The 24690-nt window shown below is 48.0% G+C and overlaps 1 protein-coding gene across 2 annotated transcripts in view; it reads right to left on the bottom strand.

Annotated features, from left to right (window-relative positions):
• USO1 (USO1 vesicle transport factor) overlaps window positions 1-24690 on the bottom strand; it is a 1608467-nt gene that overhangs the window by 1411821 nt on the left and 171956 nt on the right. For both annotated transcript variants that reach the window (XM_069630579.1, XM_069630578.1), the window contains exon 2: window positions 14848-14934. In XM_069630579.1, coding sequence (XP_069486680.1) covers window positions 14848-14934 — 87 coding nt within the window. The remainder of the gene's footprint in view (window positions 1-14847; window positions 14935-24690) is intronic.

Below are 24690 nucleotides of genomic sequence, written 5' to 3'. Positions count from 1 at the left end.
GCCCGGCGCTTCCAGCGCTGGGACTGGGCATATTTATGAGCCTGGTGCCACTGGCGCCAGGACTGGGTCCAAAAGGTCCCAATTGGGACTGGTTGGCACTCGGAACCTGGGTTATGGATCTGCTTCCAAGGGAGTTGGGAAAACCCTGACCTTTTGGAAGCAGAGATCATGACAGAAGACGAGGAAGGGGATCTTCGACGTCTCCTTTTTTAATGCTTAGATCTCGAAGAGTGATGGGAACTGCTTCTAGACCTAGAACGAGAATGTCTTTTGTGATGGCGAGGAGACAAATGTCTCGACTCCGCCGAGGAAACTTTCGAAGAAGTTTTAACTGCATTACCTCTCTCGAGCTTCCCCTTACGCTCCTTAAAGGCTTTCACCGTCATGGACATGCAGTCCTTGTTCTCCGAACAATGGTGCTCGACTCCCAGGGACCACAAACAGATCCTGTGAGGATCCGTCAACGACATTTTCTTTCCACAGTCTCGACATTTTTTGAAGCCGGACCGTGGAGTCGTCGGTTCGAAAGAGGAAGCCATTGAGTAAGAGTCGGTATTCGAGGAATAATGAAGTATATTTGACTGAAGAACTGAGCAACGATGTCCCGAGGCCCCACGAAGCACGGAAAAATGGAACTGAGCAACGGACGCTGCGCGAGTAAATTTATATGCGTGATGACGTCAGCGCCGATACGGAGGCTGTCGAGGGACATCGGCTCGAGGGACGTCGACGCGCATTTACTGAAAAAATTTTCCGAGGCCAGCAAGCTGTAGATGATCTATCAAAGATAAGGAATACGTCGGAGGACACAATCCCTTCGAAATGTGGGTTCTGTGCAGCACCACTCTACTGTTTAGGGGGCCTCTAATGTGTGGGTCAGAAGGGAGTTTATCTCCAGATCTTCTGGCGCTTTGAGAGAAACGATATGGGTAGAGTTGAATCTGACCTGAGACGACTTTAGAAGGAGTACAGCACCACACACACCAGAGCATTACTGGGTCTCATTAAAGGAAACTTACTAAAATGTAGGTACCTGGCTGACAGGGAGGTCAGCCTGATGCATTACCCCATTCAAGCTAGGTGCTATGGGGTGGTGGATAGGCCGGGTCAATTTCTTGCTCATGCTATTAGATCTGAGACGGGAGTTCAACATATCACAGGGATTAGGGGGCCATCTGGGCTTCTCACCACCCCCGGGGCAATTAATTGTGAATTCCACCAGTACTACAAGGGTACTACCAGTAGAATTCGACCAGTACTACTCAGGCATCTCTCGCCTGCTACCATGGCAACACACAAATACCAGTGTTGCGAGGACGCGTGCGCGCTCTTCCCAGCACGGCTATACGAACAAGAAGGTAAGCTGAAACTCTGCTCTCTGGAGAGCCTTATGAACTTTAAAAGAGCATTTAAATGGTGTCACGACCAGTGTACTCAAAATGGTACATTTATTATTCTGTCTAAAGGTACTGACTGACTGACTGACTGACTCCACGTTGGTATCACGCTGTTACATGTAAACGTGCAAGTAAGCTACATTTATTTCATTTCAATCCTCTGAACTATATTGCTGGCAGTAAGGATAACGTTGAGGTGACAACATGGTTGATTATATGTATATCTGATCTTAGGGAGGATCTGATTTCTGAACCTGACTTGGTTCAGCGAATTCAACAAGAAAGAAAGAGATGAATGAGGTATTTACTTCAAAGCTTATATGGATAACTTTCAGGTTGAAAATTGAGATATGAGCGAAATGACTTGTTTTGATGTTTTGTCCTGGTGCTTTGTGTACATTGGGCTTATTTATACTCTGTTTATTTTCAATTTTACGGCTCTGGAAACTCCTTGAATACTACGATTGAAACTTTAGTATGTAACTTTTAAAATATACACATGCATTTTTTGCTTTGTATTATGTAAATTCAATGGTTTATGTTTAGGGGGCACAGCCCTGATGAAGGAGAGAGACATTCTCCGAAATGCATTGGCTGCATTAAAGTGATTCCCCTCTGCTTTACATAAGTCCAACGTTGTGGTCTATTATCTTCCAAACTAAAGCTATGATTTAATGGATACAAACTACATGACTATACCTTATGTAAAGACCAAGCACCTAATTGTGGATATACGAATATTATTCTTTGACAAACAACAAATAAAGTCAATAATAGATATATATATATATACATATTTTTTCATAACTGAATATAGTAACCTCCGTTTTAGAGGTACAAAAGAGAGAGAGCAACCGTCTAGCAGGGTGTGTCACACTCCGCTTTTTTGCTTTCAAGGTTTTCTTGAACCCAGATGTCTCTGGGTTGTTTTTGGCGGTCTGCACCTCAAAACTCAAACTTACATTTTGGATTAATTTTGGATTAATTTATAAACGTCAAATGAACATTATAGAGAATTAGGTGGTGCCCGCCATTTTGGGGTTTTTTGTGCATTCCGAGCCGCTCCACAGCATTCAATTTACACACGTTATTCGGCATAATTTCAATTAATCCACAAGCAGACCGTTGCTGCCTCGTTTTATGCCGAGAAGGCTTTCGACTTGGTCTCCTGGCCGTTTCTATTTGCGGCACTCCAGTAGATGCGTTTGGGGGACGATTTGTGCAGTTTATCCATCTGTTATATGCTTACCCGGCTGCCAGAGTCCGCACTGGAGGCACGGTCTCACCGATCTTCATGATGGGTCACGGCACGTGACAGGGCTGCCCTCTATGCTTTACTTTTCGCGCTGACAATTGAGACCCACGCGTGCATAATGCGACTCAACCATACCCATAGTGGCTTACACTAGCAGGCACGCCACGCATATCTATTTATGCTGATGATTCGCTCCTGTATGTTCAAAATCTGGCACGTAATGTGGCTCCACTGAATGGAGATCCTCAAGTTCTCTACACATTCAGGGTATTGTATCAACTAATCCAAATCGTAACTGTTTCCGCTGACCAATGCTATTTGCGCTCCGACTGATCTGATGGGATTCAGGCGGGTGCCGCATAAGTTTAAGTATTTGGACACAGTTGTTTCTCGTACACATCATTCTTTGTTGGCAGACAACCATGAGGTTTATTTATTAACACTGGCGGATAAGCTGGGTATTTGGGCCAGATTCCCTATCTAGCTATATGGCAGACTCTCTATGCTGAAGAGGATTGTGGTCCCTAAATTACTGTACTATTTTACCAACATTCCCTTATAGCTGGGGCATAAGTTCTTTGATAAGGTACAGTCCTTGGCAATGGTTTTGTATGGGGATCTGGAGCCCTGCGTAGGAAATGGGAGGGATTGACCAGACCATTTGAACAAGGCGGCCTGCAAGCTCCCGACTTTGAATTATATTATATTGTCTCACAGGCACAGTTTGCCGGCTACTGGTATCCCCCCACAGCCCAGGAATGTCTGATTCATACAGCCTCTGAGAGATATAGTGCCTCCCCTTCGAGCCTGAAATCCATCGTCGTAGCTAACCAGCATGCTGATACTTGCACATTTGATCCAGTCCACACAACTGTGAACGGGTGGGCTAGATTGTTTAAAAAGATTGCTTCTACTGTTACTATTATAATGTTAATGTCATATGTATCCTGTTAAAATGTGCAGCGTTTTGGAGTAAAGCGCTATATTAACATAATAAATACAAATACAAAATACAAAAAATCTCAAAGTGACGGCTCTGTACTGCGGAACGCTACCATTGCGGAACTACTCTGGCCTCCCCCCAACATACGACAAAGACATTCAGAGAGCAAGGGACCCAGGGGGTATCCTGACATGGCACAACCTTTTCCCAGACAGGACTTTTGTCACCCTTGCCAACTGGTCTGGAAAACTGGGTAATAATCCAATAAAGTCATTACAGCACTTCAGAATGAGAGCGGCAGCCCAGAGGCTGTGGCCCTTATTCCCTGTAGAACCCAGCGACTGTGAACCACTGGGGGTGGTGGTGTATGGCAGGGACCCCAGAAGGCTGGTTGCTAGGCTGTATAAGTTGAGCCAGGCCGCTCATACATTCTCCCATAGCGCTAGAGGGAAGTGGGAAACAGATTTAAAAAAGGTGTGGTTTATAAAGAAACATGGCATCGCTGGTGCCGCCTGACTAGAGAATTGTTCCTAAATGCTAGGTACAGACCGATACAACTTAAATGTACTGAACCAGTTACATTGCACACATGCACGCGTGGCTAGGTTCGCACCCATGTCCAGTAGCGAATGTGCCAAATGTGGGGAACAGGTTGCAGACTATGCACACGTATTGGACAGACCCTACATCTTATCGCAATTTAGCAATTTGCAGTAAAAACGCAAAATGATGTTTGCTGCAATTGCCGCGTAATACACATTAAACGCAGCAAAAATGACTTTCCCTCCCTGCTTCTGTGTTTGTTTTTCCTGGCGGTAGTGTGAAGTCGTGATATGTGGCATCAGTCTGATAGCACAAATGGGTCTAGGCTGAGTGGGGAGGCTTCAATCACCATACACAAAGCTGCCATTGGCTGTGTATGCGAGTTCAGTTTCTCTGTGACTCGGCGCATGGCAGACAATGTCTGCCGTGCGCTGGGCATGCTGTGAGGAAACCAAATATAATGAAGGCCGACACCTGTTGGGCCTCTGTTTGCCCCCTGGAACTATTCAGCACTGCCCTGCCCACTCCAAGAAAGAGACCAGTGCTCGCAAGCGGCCTCAGATCTTCAAATCGCAGGACAAGGACCCCAGGACTCCATAACCAGGTCCGTCTTCACTCTGCAACTTGTGAGCTTTTCGCTCAGACAGTGTCTCCATTTTGTATTTTCCCATTCCCTCACTCGGCACCCCATGTACCTCTTCTCATCCCCATTCATTAAATGCAGTCCAGTCCCCCTGTCACGCACTCAGCTCCACACAAGCTCACTGCCCATGTACACGAGCATGTGCAGTCACCTGCACCCTCTCACCCTTACAGGCATCCCGTTCCTGACCCTCATTCTCGCACACTCTCACAAATACCCTCTCACTCTCAGATACCCATCACACAGACCTTCAATTGCACACTACATCCATCTTTACAGTGCAGTCCAGCCCCCATTTCACACACTCTGCTCCAGATAAACTCTCTCCCCCATGCACCTACAATCACAGGCAACCTCAATTACATGCACCCTTGCAGGAATCCCATTTCTCTCACTCATTCTCGCACACCCTCACAGATGCCTTCTCATGCATCACACAGACCATCCATCTAATGTGAGCTCCGTCTAATGTGATCTCTGTCCCTGCATTACAGTTTTGCCCACACTCCCAGCCAGTACCATGTGTCCCACTGCCCTTTGCACCCCCTCCTGGCCCTGAAATTTGTACCATCCCCAAGGCACTGTATTGTGGATCCCAGGTCCCTGTATTGTGGAACCACTAACCTCACTTCCACAGGCCCTCCATTATTAGACAAATTCCAGGTGTTGTATTGCGTGCTGACCCCAGTTGTGCAATTCCACTCTCCCTCGGGTACCTCTTTGTGCATTCACCTACCCAAGTCTTCTAAGCGCTGTAAATTGGTGTCCTCCGATCAGATTTTTTAAGAGGCTCATGCTGGAGTGCTCAGCTTATAAGCACTGTAAGTTATTAACATCTGCTTTATGTAGTGCTTCATGCTGCATTACACAGCTTCTAAGGGCGGTAACTTGGTGTCATCCGATATGATTTTTATACTGCTCCATGCTGGAGTTCTCAGCCTCCAAGCACTGTAAATACTTGTCTCAATATACAGTCGGGGAAAACTGAAATGTATCTATTTTTTGGACTGAAAATAGTGCACAATGCATAATTTCTGTAATAGAAATTGCTGCAAAAACATGCAGCAGTGTGCCGCAAAATGTTTCTTTTTGTGCAGCAAAGTTGTACATATCTTGCCGCAATATTCTGGAGGGTCTGATTGGAGTTGCCCAAGGATTGCCCAGTTCTGGCGATCAGTTGTGGACAGCTTGAATAAGATTACAAATATCACCCCCAAACCCATCCCCCAAATACTTGTTTGGAGACATTGGAAAGGTATCCGTTAAGATGCGCCGCCATTTTTATTTGGGGTGTCTGATCGCCGAAAAATGAATACTGTACTACTGGAAATCGAAAGATGCTCTTGATAGCACTATATGGCTTAGAGAAGCGACTTTTGCTAATGAAAGGGAAGAGGTTTACATTTCATTGGTGTCACCAAGCTGCAGACCTAAGGACATATGGGAACCATTTCGGGAGTACTTAAGGAGGATTAGGCCTGCTCAATAACTATCATATGTTGCGATGTCTAATATTTTTTTATATAGTCTCTACAATTGCTTGTTTGATTGAATATCCCTGTGCCCAAACTGGAATGCAACGAATTTGTATATGCATATGCTTCCAGTGTGTAAGTCTTCACTGCACTAAAATCAAGTTTAAAAGAAAAAAGTGGATGAAAAGATGGGGTGTTTGAAAGGGGTAGCCGAAGGCCTGCATGGGAGACTGACGAAACACACTGGCCGTCTGTAATGGCACTACACGCCTCCAGATCAGAAGAAATCCGTTGCCCACCGGGGACTCGTGGGACAGATGAAAAATTTCATTTTGCTGACTTCTCTTTGGCAATGGCACCTGTGGCAGAAGAGGAGGGTGAGTAATGGGAAAACAAAAAAACAGCTGCCTTGCCTTTATTGCTTGCGCTGAAGCCCACTGGAAGAACAATCTGTTTGGCATGTTCGGTCCTGAAAACCTCTGAAACCCAAAAAAGATCTTCGAGTGTCAGATTTGTAGGTATAGGACGGTTTGAAGGAGCAGGTTTTGCTAAAACAGACAGACTTGGCAGTTAGCCTACTTGTTTTTGTTTCATTGAACTCATCTGTGAAGGAATGGAAAAGTTATTTTCCCTCAGAGTTGTTCAAGCACATTTTCTTGGGCCTCCCTTGAAAACTTGGTAGCATGAAGCCACGCCTGGCGGGAATCATCATTTCCAATTATCAGGCCCCGGGATGACTTATCCACATGATGGGCCGCTGCCTCCAGCAGATCCTGAGCCAACACCCAGGCATCAGAAAGACCCTCCTTGAAATCCTAACTTGTCTTGAGAAATACAGTCTTGAAATTCAGATAATTCTTTCCACAACTTGAGGTTAGCTGGCTTGAGTATTACCTCTGTGTTTGTCTGGCGTAGCTGAAGCCCTGCATTGGAAAAAACATACCTCCACCCCCAATACCATCAATCTTGTCTTCTTTAGACAAAACCTGTTAAGCAGTGGCGGAAGAAGTGGACGAAGGCTTACACTGAAGCGTAGCCACTGCCACTACTGTAGACGAAGGAAGTGGACAGGAACCCAAGGGGATGTCTACAGATGACTGGAGTTTGAAACGAGCATCAATTTTCCTGCTAATATGATGCCACATATGAGGTTTCTCCCAAGTTTCTCGGTCTTCCTTCTGTAAAAAAAAAAAAAAAAAAAAAAAAAAGAAGACTGTAGCGCGCTTGTGATTTTAACGTGAAGGCCCCTGAGAGAGCTCCCTCCTGCAAAGCTGGGGGTTTGAGAGTTGGAATTTCTAACACCATCAAATCCAACACTCATGGAAAGCCCCGAAAGAAAGGGGCAGGTCCTCATGGTCTTCATCCATGTGCTCCTTGTCCTTTTTAGCAGGAACAGAAAGCTGTTCCGAAGCGCAAGGTGGATCAGGCACTTTTTGCTCTGGTGGTTGTACAACAGGAGTTGACGTGGAGGCACCCAAGGCAGGGGAAGCAGTTGAGGAGGAGGAGGCCCTGTTGGAAGCAGAGGAGGCAATTACGGCGCATTCTGAGACAGCGGGTTGAGGCTCGAGAGTCTCAGGGTACAAATCCTTGGAGGGCCTTAAAATATGCCTTCTTTGGGTCTGAATTCATGAGGGCCAAAAATTTGCCAAAGAAAGTGTCCTCCGAGGAAGCCCTAGGCGGATGCATGGGCAGAGGACGATCCGACCGACCGTAGCCCCACGACTCCACTGACGCCGGCTGCCAAGATGGCCCACCCCTGGCGGTACCAACATAATGCAGAGGAGCCAATGTTGGAGGAAGCAGAATGGTTGGCAGAAGAGGAAATCTTGAGACATAGTCAATTGATGGCCGAAAAGGATCTCAGTTATCCAGTTGGCACAATGAAAAACGAGGCCCAGCGACCATTCACAGTCCTCCAGACAAACTTGATGAACTGGCTGATTTTGACAGGCCCGACAAAATGGGCATCTCAGGCAGTGAAGGCTGAGCCGCAATTTTGTTGCACACTGAAGAAACCTGCGTCACCGGCCTATATGAAGCCATTGCTATGACAGGATTTTTAGGAGCCTCACAATTGATTTTAGCCCTCTGTGAGGAAACCTCAGCAGAGCTGGTACTGGAAGGCCTTGGACTTTTGCCAACCTTCTTTGCTCCCTCGGCAGAACCGGTATGGAGTTTAGCCCCTTTGAGGGGAACCTCAGACTAACACCCAGTGTCAAGATCCCCAGGTTGGGGGTCCTCAGTCCTGCTGTCTTTTTAGCCCCTATTTGGGCAACATCGGGAATGATCTGGTTCTTTTAGCCCCTTTCCGGTAAACCTCTGGGGAAAAAACCTGGTACGTTTAGCTCCTGACTTGGGAACATCGGGGGTTACACCCAGTACACTTCACCCCTTTAAGGGGAACCTCAGAGACTACTGCGGTATGTAGATTAGATCCCTTTCGGGATACCTCGGGGCAAACCCTGGTAAGGCTAGAGCCGCTGAGGGTGCCTCCCAGCACCAGACGACCCCAGGAAGGAGTTTGTAACAAAGTGGATGTCTGGATACCAAATGTAAGTTCATGGTGCTTTATTGTCCTTGTCCTGTACTCCATAAGTAACACGGGATGGTAGGTAAAACAGATGACACAACATCATTAGGGAAACACCGGGCTCACCACCACACCCATAGGTGTCTCCCTCTCCCTCTCCCTCTCCCTCTCCCTCTCCCTCTCCCCCTCCCTCTCCCCCTCCCCCTCCCCCTCCCCCTCCCCCTCCCCCCCCCATAGGGAAACACAAGAGAATGACTAAGGTAACACAACCAGCACCAAACCCTAATCATCCAAACACAGTGCCAGAAATCCCGCACACAGCGGCCGCCTATGCACAGAACCCCTGTCAACCTCAACAAATAGGAACCACACACAAAGGGAACCATTCACAGGTCAAACCGGACCACGTGGAAAATGCCAACGGCAAACTAACTCCATGACAACAACATGCCACAACCCTCAACACAACTAATCAAGTCCCCCGGTACTAACCCTCGAGGCCTAAAAACAAACTATGCACTTACACCTGTCCTGAGCTGCCCCTCAGAACCTAGGGCTGCCACCCCTAGCCACACTATTGTTAGATAACACTAACACAACTGCCTAACCAAACTTACCCTCCTACGCGCTAAACACCTTCCACTGCGGTCTGCCCCCCCGGAGTATCAGAGCTGCCCCTCTGAGCACAAACCAAACGCCCCCTAAAAGGAGCAACAACAAATGCCCAACAGCAACCGAGGGACCCACACAGCACAACTCTGACTGCAGTATGAAGAAGCGCACCCACAATACTGCTCCACTACCACTAAACCGTTGGCCATTTTCTCTCACTTACGCTACACCACCTCTACACATCAGTAAGACAACCTGATTTACCAAACTAGGAATCAGGAGGTAAACTGCACAACATCCGATGCCACATAGCAACCTACACCAGTACAAACCAGGTGCTATATGAACACTGGCAAAACATGGAGAACCCTCAACCATAGCAATCTACCTCTACCAGGACGCAACAGTGGGCCCGCTCCTTATCCAGAGGGGCATGGGAGGACGAGGCACGGGTCCTCCCACGGCCATAGCAGCAAACCTGCAACTCTCCAATGCTGCAGGGCTCCCCCCCCCCCTTTGCTGGCAGGGAAATGCACGGGTGGCGCAGGTCTTCTTTCCTTCTGCGGCGCACTGGTCTGAAACAGAAGAAGCAGCGCTCAACCCCCCCTCCAGATCAGGAGAGCGCCAGCCAGGTTGACGGCTCACTTCCCAGTGCCACAAGCCAAACAGCAGAACTTCCTCTCCTGGCTCCAAGCTGGCAGCAGTAGCTAACGCTGCCCCTCACACCATGTGAGGCGCTCCAGACACGGACCTCACCAGGAGAATGAAAAAGGGACCAGGAACTGCACACGGCGGGCCATTTAGACACGGACCGCCTCGGTGTGGGGGCTTTCCTCAGGCGGTGTTCCTGAAGTGCTACACTCCCTCCCCCCCCCGCAGCCCCGATGGAGCGGCAATCCACCTACCATCCCATCCTCGTCGCCAGTGTAACAAAGTGGATGTCCGGATACCAAATGCAAGTTCATGGTGCTTCATTGTCCTTCAATAACACGGGAAGGTAGGAGACACACACGGACACACACATGGGGACACACACACGGACACACACACGGACACACACACACACACACCACCCCCCACCCACCCCACCCCCCCACTACATCCCCCCGCCCCACCCCACCCCACTTGGTCGAGGTGCCCTAAACAGTAAAGCACTTACCAGAGGATTCCTCTTCTCATTGATGAACTCCTAAAGGTGAGGCGGAGGTAACTGCTGGAACACGTCCTCCCACCTGACGAGCCAACGCTGAAGTGCCCGAACAGACAGTTGCAGTAAAGACAGGAATTCCACTGATGCTCCGGGCATAAACACTCCAGACAAAGAATGAGGAATGGCACTCGCACGAAGAACAGGACACAAAACCATGTCGCTCTGGCATGGATGGAGATGATGACACTGGAACCAGAGCAGGAAGTTTGAAGGACAATTTGGGAGAGAAAAAATCTGAACGATCCAAGTTAGTCCGACCCCAACCGTGCGGAAAAAAGATCTGAAGGGCGATGCATGGGGTGGGGTTCAGGCAAGCGGGGCTACAGCCACGCGCGGTGGCCCCGTGAAAAAAAAACTCAAGCAGGACAATAATATTTTTGATGCTTCAATAAGTGCTTCGGTCCCAGAGTACAGAATGTCCCAAAAGTATGGAGGAAAAGGGACAGGCAGTAGGAGTAAACCGGTTACTGAGTAGAATGGGAGGGGGAACAAAGTCAACGAGCAGAAATTCTGTATTTGAAAAAAAAGATTTGATTATCCAAGAGTACAAAAAACTGATCCTGGTTGTTGAATGTGATTCACTACATATTATCATATTGAAGAGAAAGACCCTCATTTGGGAGCAACGCTTAATGTGGGATTGTGGAACACGAGGTTGTAGTCGTCAGAACTTCGATTATTGCATTACAGGAAACTTGGCTAACCAAGCTTCCTCTGTTGATGGTTATGAAGTCCTGTTCCAATCTGCGAAACAAGGCCCTAAAGGCCACCCTTCCGGTGGCTTACTAACACTAATAATTAAATCCTCTAGTTCAATTGCAGTGGTTGGGCCACTGGATCTAGGCAACACACATTAGGCTAACGAATGAGGAACTAGTGGACCTCCTAGTCATAAATGCATGCTGGCATTGGGGTTTGGGTTCTGTAGTTGGCATGCTTGAGAGCATCTCAGAGCATATGCTAGACTGGAGCTCTAGATTTTTGGGAAGTCACAATGTTGGTGGAACACCTGAATGCAGACTGCATAAATGCCGAACTTTGGGAAAAGATTGGAAGGAATGGGCGGTGGAGTGTACATAAGAGGGATTGGAAGGCATTGGTTGGTATGTTCGGAGTGTCTTGTACTGTCATTTCCTAATGACTTTCAGTCCACCAGCTCATGTTGAATCCACGTGGACAAAGGGCCACAATAGGTATACCATTGACTATGTTTTGTGGATGAATGGCTATCCTCTAAATTTGAGGTGAACTCTACCAAATCATAGCGATCATGCTATGTTGGAGGCTTCTTTTAACATTTACCCAAGTTCAGGTAGGCAGCAAGTTAGGGCACAAGAAATCAGACATAGAATACAGCAGGAAATCTGATATCCGGGAATGCCTACGAGGTTGCAAGAGTAAATACCTCTCACTGCAGATCTGAATTCAATGTCCGATGAGTGAAAGTATTACACATTTACTGCCCTCAAGTTTGGTCATTTTGTTAACTCCCTCTTTGACACTTGCAGGGTAACAGGTAAAAGTAGAAAGGTTAGAAGACCAATTCAGCATCAGCAGGTTTATAATGAGGAATTGCGGACACGGAAAAAAGATCAGATGTAAATTCTCCAATTGAAGAAGGATGGCAACTATTCTACGTTAGAGATGCAGGGGGCCGGGGGTGTTAGAAAGCTACGTCAGTCGTACAGAAATTGATCACTGCCAAAAAAACTGCTAGAAGACTCAGAGGCGAGGTTACTTTGTTTGAAAGATAACACCAGGAAGGCCTTTTGGCAAATAATCAATGCTATTAATGTGTACCAACCACATGCTAAAATTAACGGAGTTCCTGAGTCTGCCTCAGTGCTATAATTTAGTGAGGTACGTACAGGATGTCCAGCGGCTCAGTGTAGTCCACTTTTACTGGCAGGTAATACTTCCTTTCTGAAGTCGCGAGACTTTGATTATGAAAAATGATGTATGAGTCAGTAACGCAAATTAGCGTCTCTCGTGCACCGGGCTCAGCTTTTTACTTCAAGGTGACCGGTCCCTTTGGGCAAAGGGTATTATCATCACTCTTTGGGAATACCCGGCAAAGTGGTCACTGCCTATGTGGTGCCTATTTACAAACATGGGGACAGACCAAGCCCTCTTCATTTTCGTTCCATGCGATTCTGGATGCGGACAGCAAGGTGTTTGCATCAATTCTGCTGTCGCATCTGGACTCGTGGATAGACGAAACTAGGAGACTAGGTACATTTCAGACAGGTTTTAGGAGGAAGATGGGAACCATGTTGAACGGTATTACAGTGATTTGTCTGCAACACCTGGCCTGGAGTGGGAAATACAAAAGTATATGCGTTGCCTCTTTAGATCTCACTGCGGCATTCGATGCAGTGGATCAGAATCTGTTATGGTCCAAACTACACTCTTGGGGCATCCCTCGGGGCCTGTTAAAACTAATTATTGGATTATATTCCAATAAAGAAATGAAGTTCCGTCTGAATAATTCTGGGGAACTGTCTCGAAGCATCCAGAGGGCTGTGGGGGGTCAGACAGGGTTGCGTTTTAGCACCCTGCCGCCTGTTGAACCTATACCTGGCAGATATTGATGATTACCTGGATCCTGTGGCTTTTGCCTCTCCCAAACTACACAGCCTGCGTCTTCGTCGGTTGGCCTACGCAGACGACTATCTCCTGTTTGATTGCACTCCAGTAGGCCTCCAACAGTTTATTACTGCATGCATGAAGTATGTTGGTGACCATGCTTTGAAGGTTAATCCTGAGAAAACAAAAAATTAAATCATACAGTTCACAAAACTTCTGAACAAGAGTACATTTTTCAATATGCCGGTGCGTCTATTGTAAACTCAACAATCTATTTGGGGTTACTGATCAACTCTAAGCCCAGTTTGGTAAGCTGTCACACGTGGTTTAAGAACAGAGGCTCAGGCCTGGGAAGTCAACTGGTTTGACATGTAATTTGGCACATTTTCATTGAAGCCTGCGATTCGATATTATGATTCGAAAATTGTGTCAAAGTTATTGTATGGAATTGAGGCCTAGCCATTACATATTGACTACTTACCTGCTTTAGAGGCAAACATTTCGAGAAGGATTTTGCCTGCTGTTGCAATCAGGTACGAACTTGGGACAGTTTCATTAAGAGCACATTGGAGGTTTTTATTACTCTTGCGTAAGAGCTTGTGTCCAACCACAGACTCCTTATATATGGATTTGAATCACATTCTTCGAGAACAAGGTTGCACCTGGATCAAAGCAATATATGAATTATGTACTAATATTCTTATTATCTGTAGCTCTATTTTAGAATTGATACAATGCCCAATGGAAGTGAAATCTTTTTTATACCGACAAGATTGGATAAGAAACCTAGAGCTAATGCATGCATACCCCTCACTATCAAAGCTAAGGTGTGAACACAAAAAGATGGGATTTCTGAGTGTTTACACAGCCAAATTAACCAGGTCTATTTTCCTGCGATTGTGTTGGAATTTTATAAATTCAAAGCAGATCCTGGTGAGATACGGCATATATCTACCCGATCTAGACTCATGCCGTTTCTGTAATCAGGCTGGACAGTATGAAACGATCAAACACTGGTTGATAGGTTGTGAAGCATTTACAGGTTTGCGATCCGTGCATCTTAAAAAAATTCTTCCAATTATAGTCTGGTGATGAGGATAATCAGGTATGGTCAACCTGTTTGGCCGTCACACCACCTCCACAGCATTTGCAGTTACAGGATTTATCAAGGCATGGCAATTAGATGTATTTTCTGTCCTGGGTGCAAATTGAAGTTAACATGGGGTTTGCAAATGGGACCCTGACCGCAGATTTTTAGAAGTATAAGAACCAGGATATTTGTCCGTCTTTTAGTAGTTTTTTTCTCTCTTTTAGGGCCTCAATTTCAAACTAATTGATAACATTTTAAGGAATCGAACAACGTATTGAGTGGTTATATACTGTGAATTTGTATTCATATCTGTTTGGAATGACACATTGTAGAGAAAGCTGTAATCGCAATGTAATGAAATGGTATGTGTTATTTTATTCATTCTTATTGTGTATGCTATGTTATTAACGGTTGAATTATTTTACAGCCTTACAAAAGAAAATAACAAAAATAATCCAGGTTAGGATTTTCACCTTGGCTGACCAGTTTAGTTACCAAACAAGATGTCAAAGAAAATACAATCTATGTGTTTTATTGCAATTCATATATTTGCTTAGACCAACCTTTGACAATGATTTCAGTGCACGCACAGCATCCCTTCGATCATCCAGTAATGTTGAGGAGGCCACTCGGTCACAAAGTTTTTGAATCTGTAAACAATAAATCAGGAGTAAGACATACTAAATAATGCAGAGCCAGAAATAAAGACATTTTAGAGTGAGAACATCTGAGTCAGCAGCTTTCTACACAGTTTTTCATTAACACAAGGGCACCAGGAAAACGGTGTCCAAAACGATACTGTATAATGTATTCATTAAAAAAATGAGGGGGGTGGGAGGAGAAAAAAGTACCTCATAAGGATAGCCAACAACAAAGTTGAAGATAAGAAAATGATGGTTGCAAACGGGAGCCCAGCACGAAAGCATCATAACACTTAAGATGTTATTGACAGTGGACCGAGCTAAGGAGAGGAACATATATTAATTGCAATAAAGAAAAATCAGAAAACAAGATAAAATTGATCATAAAATTCACCAGTTTCTAAAATACCAAAACAGTCGCAATACACAGAAAAATAGAGTCCATTATCCATAAAATATGCATGTAGATTAGCTGCGCTATTTAGGCAATGCAATCAAACGTACTGCCTCTTTCCAAATAAAATAGGCTGATGCAGTTACTACAATAGACCCGGCACAGTATAACAAAGTTACTCAATGCAGTGATTACCTTACTCCTAGTCCATAGTCCCCTTTCCTCCATACTTGTGGGACATTCCGTCCTTTGGGACGGGACCGGGGCACTTTTGTAAAAATGCATCAAAACTTGTTTTGTCCTTTTATTTTTACGCGGGGCACTGCACGCGGCCGTGACCTCGCCCCTCCTGAGCTCCGCATCGCCCTTCAGTCCTTTTCTATCGCCAGGTCTGAGACCATTGAAGCAATACCAGAGGATACGTTTGAGAGGGGACGGCCGACAGTCGTATGGAGGAAAGGGGACTATGGACTAGGAGTAAGGTAGTCACTACGGTGAGTTTGTTACATTCCTACGTCCAGTCCCCTTTCCTCCATACTTGTGAGGTGTGCTTGGGAATCTCCCACAGGTAATACGGGTGGATGGAAACCCCTTTACTGGAATAGGTTCTCAACAGCCTGGCCGAATTGGGCATCTGCTCTGGAGCTCAGGTCCAAGCAGTAATGCTTACAAAAAGCTGATGGAGAAGCCAACGTAGCCGCCGTAGCAAGCAGTGCACGGAGTTGGAGGTGGGTTGTGAGAAGGAAGTAGTGAAAAGATGTCTTAATACTGCTTGTCCCACCAGAGAATCAGACCTAGAATGAGGGTCTAGGCAATAGTGTTTTGTAAAAGGTGTGTACAGAACTCCAGGTTGCCGCTTTTCAAATGACTAAAGAGGAACATTTGCAATGAATGCTATGGAAGCCCTAGTGCCTCAAGTAGAATGTGCTCTAGGCTTTATGGGCAGTTCTCTCTTAGCAATAGTGTAACAAAGTGTGATGCATTTGACTATCCACCTTGAGATAGCCGATTTAGACAGGATCCCCTTCTCTGCCACCTGCCACTGAAACGAAAAATTGGTTTGCTTTTCTCCGTGGTTTTGTTTTTTTCCAGGTAAAAAAAACCCAACTGCTCTGCGCACATCTAGCGTGTAAGCTCCTTTCGGCCATGTCAGTGGGGTTCTGGAAGAAAGTGGGCAGTTGTATTGATTGGTTCAAGTGGAACTTAGAAATAAATGTAGGCGCAAATCGAGGGCGAGTGCGCAGAACCACCTTATCTCTGAACAGTAACTAAAGGGTCTAGTACTGAAAGGGCCTGTAGTTCACTAACCCTTCTAATAGAAGGGATAGCCAGTAGGAAGGCAGTCTTATAGGTAAGGTCTTTTAGACTTGCCTTGTGTATAGACTCAAAGGGGGACCCCATGAGTCTAGTCAGAACCACATTTAAGTCTCATCCGGTAGCTGGGTTTGAAATGTGGGGGTGAATCCTCTTAACCCCTTCCATGAAAGCATTGATAACTGGTATTTTCCACCACAACACCTTTTGCTGTGACGTAGTGTAGGCTGAGAGAGCAGCTAGGTGAACCTTTAGGGAGTTAAAAACCAGGCCTGAATCCAGAGGCCTGAATACAGTAAGTGGGTCAGAGCCAATACAATGCGAGTAGGAGAGCAGTCAATGGGATTGACGCCCTTGGCATTACACCAGATAACAGAGTTTCAATTTACTGGAATAGCAGTATCAGGTATTGTGTTTTCTTGCTTCCCTGAGTAGGTCCATACATCTCTGAGTGAGTTGAAGGTGTCCGAACTCTATGACCTCAGGAGCCAGGCCGCTAAGTTCAGAGTTTGCCGGCATGGGTGCAGTGTCTCTCCTCTGTCCTGAGACAACATGTTGTACGGGCAGGGCAGTTTCATTGGAGGGGAGAGGGACATCATCAGATGAGAACCAGGGTTGGCATGCCCACATGGGGGCCACCAAAATCATGGTGACTTGCTCCTGGTGCATCTTGTGCATGATCTTGTTGAGTAAGGGAGTGGGGGGGCGGGGAAGCGTAACAAATTTCCCAGTTCAAGTTATCCAGAGCCCGTTCCCCTTGGAGCGGTTCTGTGGGTACCTGGAGGTGTAATCTTGGCATTGAGCGTTCTCCAGAGTTGCGAACAAGTCGCTCTCTGGGGAAACCCCATTCGAGACGATGTCTTCGTATAGTCGCCATTCGTGCTGTACGGGCAGTGGGAAATCTCTGTGGAGCCCGTCTGCCAGAAGATTGGAACGTGTTGTGACAAAAGGAACATCCTGTGTTTGAGAGCCTATATCAAAATGTTGGGACAGCTTGGATAGCCCTGTAGAGTGTGTGCCCCCTTGTTTGTTCAGATAGTACATGGCTGTGGTGCGGTTTGTCAAGATCAGGACTGTCTTCCCCTGTAACTGTCTGAAAGGCTTTTGGTGCTTTGAATACCGCTAATAGCTCCAACAGATTTATGTGGTTGGACGCTATTTGTGGGGACCACACGCTGTGCGGCCTCTGCTGAAGCAGAGGAGCCCCCCGCCACCCCATGAGTGATGCGTTGGTCGTTAGAGTGGCTTCTACTGCGGCAGTGGTGAAGTCTTCCCCTTCAAGAGGTTTTCCCTCGACCACCACTGCAGAGAGAATGAAGGCTGGCGAGACAACTACCAGATCTTCCCATTGTTCGCTGGCCTGACACCACTGGCTGTTGAGCCACTCTTGCATGGGACGCATGCGCAGACACGTGAGAGGAACTAAGTAAATGCAGGACGCCATCATCCCCAACAGTCACATGGCCTTGTGTACCGTCACTTCCTGACTGGCTACATATTGAGGGATCTGAAACAGCAGGTTTTAAATCCTCTCGTCGGAGGAGAAGACGAGGCCGTCTTTTCTCCGAATTAGAGCCCCTAGGAACTGTTTGACTTAACTGGGGTCTAGGCTGGATATCTTCTCATTGACAGAGAATCCCAGAGTGAATAAGAGGTCTATAGTCTTCAGAGTGTTCCATAGGCATGTTTCGTAGGACTCCCCTGGTATGAGCCAGTCGTCGAGGTAAGGGTAAACCGGGACGGATAGTCTGCGCAGGTGTGCTGCTGATACTGCCAGTACCTTTGTAAACACCCTCGGTGCCGAGGCAATGCCGAAGGGGAGCACTTTGAACTGATAGCGCTTATCCTCTATCATGAACCTTAGGTATTTTCTGTGCGTTAGCAACATTAAAATATGAAAGTATGCATCTTTCATGTCCAGTGTTGCCATGTAATCCCCGTTTCAACAGCAGGATTTCTTCCTGTAAAGTGACCATACAAAACCTTTGAGGTTTGACAAACTTGTTCGCTCGGTGCAAGTCTAGCACAGGGCGCATGGGGAGATCCTTTTTGGGTACAAGGAAATACACTCAATAAACACCCTTGTTTACCTGTAGAATAGGGACGGCTTCTATGGTGTCCTTTCCTAGAAGGGTCTGCACCTCTTGCAGTAGGATTTGCAGGTGGTCCGGCACCAGGCGTCTTGATCTCGGCAGTCTGTATTGGGGTGGTCGGGCAAATTCTATACAGTACCCGTGGGCGACCGTCTTTAGTACCCACTGGTTTGTTGTTATCCCCTCCCATGCGATAAGGAAAGATGTCATACGCCCCCCGACGGGGGTTGCATGGGAGGGGATCTGGATCTGCAGGCCATTTCTGACCAGAGGCTGGGCCGCCTCTGGGGTTGGAACCTCATCCTCTACCTTCCCCACGCCGCTGTCCTCTAGGTGGATAAGTGGTGGAGGTGTCCTGAATTCCAGTTGTTGCCTGCATTATACTGGGTCTGGGAAAAACAAGATTGCCTACGAAAGGACTGGTGGGAGCGGCTTCCTCTTTGAGGAGAGGGTTTCTGGGTAATCTGTTGAAGGGACTGGAGTGTCTCATACTCTTTCCTGGCTGTTTCAAGAGCATCGTCCACTGCCTTACCAAACAGGTGGGTTTCCTCAACAGGTCTGTTAATTAGTGATGCTTGGGTCTCTGGCTTGAAACTGGAGTACCTTAGCCATGCAGGTCTCTTGAGCAAGGTACCTTGTGCCAGGGTTCTCCCCGCCGTCTCAGCAGCATCCAGAGTGTTTCTGAGCACATTCGGCAACAATGGCGAGCAACTTGGTCCTTGCAGGTTCTGGCACTTCCTGGATGCCTTCTTGTAGAAGGTTCCAATGGACGTCCGCATAGCTGGCCAATAGCGTGGTGTTATTGGCTATCTGGGTGGTAAACATAGCAGCCATTGTTATTCTCTTCCCCAGAGCATAAAGTCTCTTGGATTCCTCATCGGGTGGTGCCCGTCCTGTAGACAGGGTAACACCAGCCCGTTTTCTAGTGGTGGTAACCACTAACAAATCCAGAATGGCATGACCCTTGATACAGGCAGGGTCGGTCGGAGAAGACCATATCAGTTTCAACCAGGGGATGGCCTGGCTGGCCGGTGGTTTTTCTTGGGAGTATATCCTCCACAAAATCAGAATCTGGTAAGGCCTCTTGAGTGGCGATCTGAAAATGGTCAGCCGCCTTCTTCAAGATGGCGTTGAACGCCATCTGATCGTCCACTGGGGAGGCTTGCCGAGCCGGAGTGGAGGGGGGGGGGATCTAAGCACAGGACATTGGGGTCCAGGGTGGGAGTAGGGTACATCCAGGGTACCTGACGGCTGTCCTCCCAATTGTCCATAAGACCTGTCTGATCATCCATATTGTAGTTTTCCAGAAAGGTGCCATCTTCATCCTGATCATAAGTGTCCATAACATCCTCATCTGTCTGTAAGGGCACAAGTAAACTCTTCATGTGGATCCTCCTCCTCTAAGGTCCTTCGAAACTTAGATACAGGGGTAGAAGGAAAGTCTTCAAGGTCTCTTGGGAGCAAGGGCCTCAGAATGGAAGACACATTTTTCTAATCCATACATCCCTCGAATTTCTCCCTGGTCCATGAGGATGAACCATAGGGGTACAGGGGAGGAAAGGTTTCATCTTCTTCCCTGTAGCGTCGAGATTTTTCCCCTAATGTGCCTGACAAAGGCCCAGGACTCTCAACGGAGTCCTGGCGGGGTTCTGGGCACTGTAGTGCATCTTTCAACATGTCTCTCGGCTGTTCTTTGTGTTTCTCCGCCTCCTTCGACCGCTCCTTCAGTCCAAGTGCCGAAGTAATCCTAGTAATGCTGTCGGCAATGGTACGAGAATCCGGGCGGTCTACCAGCTGAACCTGAGGATTTTGCCGCCACTGGGACAACTGGAGGCTGAGCGGAAGATTTCGATACCACCGGATGAACCGGGGGGCAGTGAACCGGGGGCTGAGCTGTGGATTTCGCCACAACCCAGCCCTTAAGCGGCATATGCGCGTCCTCCTGTAGCGCTTCGACGTCCACGTGTCTTAGTGTTAGCGCCCTCGAGTTTGGATTGCCCAGTCGCGGTTGCAGGGATGGCTGCCTTTCAGAGGATCCTGTCGAAGATTTGGACAGTTCCGTTGGCACTTTGGTACGCTTTGAAACAGTCGCCGAAGCAGAACCTTGGTTTGTGTTTGGTGTTATGATCGTGTGTGCCCCTGTCGCCCGGTGTTTTCCCCGTAGCGTGACTCGCATCAGGCCTGGCGGGGTCAGGGGACAGGCATCGTGGACCGAGAGTGGTCCGCAGTTAGGACAATGGCTTCCGACACGGAGGCCTGGTAATGTTTCCCCCCCATCACTTTCGGTGATTGCAACAGCGGGGGAAGAACATTCAGCCTGCGACAAGCCGTAGGTCGCCCACTGCTTTAAGCGGCGCTCCTTAAGCGTTTTAGGGCGCAGGAGTCTACAGGCCGCGCAACTCGCTTCTTTGTGGTCGAGGGGCAGACAATTGTTGCACCGAGCATGCTCATCCTTCCAAGGATATTTGGCCCTGCACGAGGGACAAAACCTAAATGGTGTCTTTTCCATAGCGAAAGACAATTAGAGCGATGACTAAACCCACGGAGCAGAGAGGTTGAATTGGGAAAGGCATACTTGTAAACGATATGTCCACCCCGACCCCACCCTCCCTACTGTGTAGGCCGGCCATGTGGACTGCAGCGGCGCCAGGATCAACAGGCGTCGAAAGTCCGCAGCAGTCTTTGGTGTTGTTTCACAGGATTCAACAGTCGAAGTGACTTAATGGGAATAACAAATCGATAATTACAATAACGCTATCTCTATGTTAAACATTTGAGGGACCTCGGCACGTGAGGGATCTTGGGTACACTGCACGTCATGGTAGGGATACTCTTACAGACACGCCTATGCCAATGTCCCCCTTCGATCCTCGAAAGACAAGATGCAATACTCTGCGGTTACCACTGGATGTCGGATCATATGCACAGCATGTGATTCTAAACAGATTAACAAGCATCAGAAAGATATACATGAATCCCCTGCAGTCTGAAGAAAGCTGTAATGACAGACATCTTCGTAAAGACACGCGGGCCGAGACCAAAAAGGGAGCACACGAAACTGGAAGGGTTCTTCTCCCATGGAAAACCGCAGTCATTTCCGATGCGGGCTCCATATCAGAATGCATGTATGCGCCCTGAAGGTCCACTACGCTGAGCTAGTCGCTCTTCTGAAGAGAAGACTTTATTTGGCTTGGCATGGCATGATCATCTTGAATTTCGCTTGCGGAAGATAAAGATTAAACTGGGAAAGATAGAGGATGGTTGGGTTTGGGCACTGAACAGATGGGAGTAGTAGCCCTCCCCTTGCTCCCTGAGGGGAACAGGCTCCACTGCTCTGACGTCTAGAAGTTTCTGTACCTCGGCTCTGAGGGAGGGCGAATGAGTCTGCTGGAAGGCAGGGTTGAGGGGTGGGGTAGGGTGGGGGGGGGGGGGGAAGAGTCAAGCGAAAGCCCACCCGAGCAATGGACAAAACCCACCCGTCTTCAGTGATTGTCTGCCACGCCTCCAGATGAGATCAGATTCGTCCTCTCACCGGAGTCTCGTGCAACGACAAAAGAGATCATTTGGCTGATTTGTCAGCAGGAACACTACCTGCCCCTGGAGAGACGGATGGCTGAGAGAAAAACCAGCCCCTTTGGCGCGGTTGCTTACGGCGGGGCCTGTCAACCAGGGCTTCAGACCAGCACGCACAGCGATCCGGAAAACCCCCTGAACCCAGAGGAGGACAGAGTTTGGCACCCTGACCTCTGTATCAGGGGCCTTAGCTAGAGCTTTCGCCAGTATTGATAAAGACTTGGCGGTCTAAGTACTCGCCTTAGTCTTTGTGAGTTCCTCATCTGTGGAGGAAGCAAACCATTCCTTGCCATCAAAAGGAAGGTCTAGAACTTTGTCCTGCACTTCCTTTGAAAACTGTTGCATGGAGCCATGCTTGGCGGGAGATGTCGACCCCGACCAGAACGCCTCGAGCGGGGGCATCTACGTGATGTGCCGCAGATTCCAGTAGATCCTGTGCCAACACTTTGGCGTCCGACAAACCAGCTTTGAAATCGTCTAGCCTGTCCACAAGGATGCACTCCTGGAAATCAGCAAGCTCCTTCCATAGCCTAAAATTGGTTGCTACCAGGATGAGCTCGGTGTTAGCTTGACGAAATTGGAGCGCCGAATTTGAGAAGACTTTCTTGCCAATGGTGTCAAGAAGTTTATCCTCCTTACAGAGGATTTGGGCCGCTGTAGCAGAGGATGCAGATGCTGGCTTGGATTGGAGAGTGGCAGCTGCCACTTCTATGGACAATGGGAGTGGACAAGCCGACAAGGCTATATCTTCAGAGGCGTGAAGCTTGTATCGAGTGTCAATCCTCTTGAGATGCAGGCCAGTATGGGGCTTTGTCCCAGACCTTATGGGCCTCTGCCAAGATGTCCTTCTGGTGGAACAGGCTGGTGCGCTCTTCCGGCGATAAGGTAAAGCGGGTGCCTCGGGTACTGGGATATCGGGCAAGTTCATCATATCCAGCACCCAGTCATGGAATGCTCAGATAGAGTGGGGCTGTCTTGATCCGCCTGGTCCTTGTCCAGTGAAGCAGGAACAGGAGGCTGATCTGCTGCACATGGTGCCTCAGGTTTTGACATGTTGTCTAGAGGCGCACCCAATGTTTTCTCTATCGGGGATAGCGGAGGCAGAGGAGGAAGCGCTGGTGGAGGTCTGACAGGTAGAGGTGGAGGAAGTGGCATCACTGGGACCTGCGTAGGATCAACCAGGGCCGAAGGTGGTACCGGAGGATTGGGTTACAGCTCCTTGAAAAGGCCCTTAAAGTATGTCCTCATGGGATAAGAGTTCATGAGCATATGAAATCTCCAAAAAAAACACATCCTCCAACCAAGGTGTAGGTGCTGGAGTAGGCAGAAGCCGCTGGAGTAGGCAGAAGTCGCTTCTGAGGGGCATACCCCCATGAGTGTAACGAGGATGGTTGCCAGGACAGCCCGCCGTAGGCTGGGTCCACATAAATCAGTGGTGCAGAACCAGGAGGAAGTCAGACTGTATGAGGCAGCGGTGCCAGAGCACGCCAATCGGTAGATGGGCGGAGCGGGTTCTGGTTGTCCACATGGCGTGGAAAAGAAACTGCCCAGCCCCAAAAGGAATGCTCCCAACACCAGCCGTCGTGAACTCTGGTGTAATAGAGCTATCCAATATGACCACTGTGGACCACAGAGGTTGAGTCGCCATTTTGTCGACACCTGAGGAGAACTGTGTCACAGGAGAATGTGAGGCAACCGTCGTCTCAGAGGAAACAGGGGTTTTAAGCAGCATTTTAGCCTTGATACAAGGATCCTCGGCTGAGCCAATGCGGTCAGATCTAGGATGTTTACTGGACATCTTTGATACTGTCCCAGAATTAGCCTCCAATGGAGGAACCTCAGCTGAGCCAGTACTCATGACCGCCTTCCTTGCCTCATCAGAATCGTTACCCACACGCCGAGCCTGGGAAGGGTGAGGAATACACCTCACCGACAAAATCTTCAAAGAAAGTCCTTCGATTCTGCCAGTACTGGATTCATCCCCAAGAAGAGGAACCTTGGTTTTTAACCCAGTAAGTAAAGCTCCCTTAATAGGGGCCTCGAGTCGCGACTCGGTATGAAAAGCTCCAGAAATGGAGACCTCAGGATGACCCCCCCGGTATCCAGAGCCACAGAAGAACTGGACTGAACATTAGCCCCCAAGAGGGGGAACCTTGGAAGAATGTCCAGTTTTGGCAGGCCCACTACGGGAGCCCTCGGAGGATGCTCCGGTGTGCCGATTAGACTTCTTACAGGACACCTCAGGGACGTCCCCGATAGAAGAGCTACACAAGCCCCTCCTGGTCCCTGAAGACCCCGGAAAGGAGTCCCCAGGCCGGGGTGCCCTAAAAAGTAAAGAATTTACCGGACGTTACTTCTCATCGACGAAGAGCTGTAAATGCGGTGGAGGAA

The sequence above is a fragment of the Ambystoma mexicanum genome, chromosome 6q (genome assembly GCF_040938575.1).
Source record: "Ambystoma mexicanum isolate Mex_15411 chromosome 6q, UKY_AmexF1_1, whole genome shotgun sequence".
Lineage (NCBI taxonomy): Eukaryota > Metazoa > Chordata > Amphibia > Caudata > Ambystomatidae > Ambystoma > Ambystoma mexicanum.
This window is presented reverse-complemented; position numbering and strand designations above follow the sequence as displayed.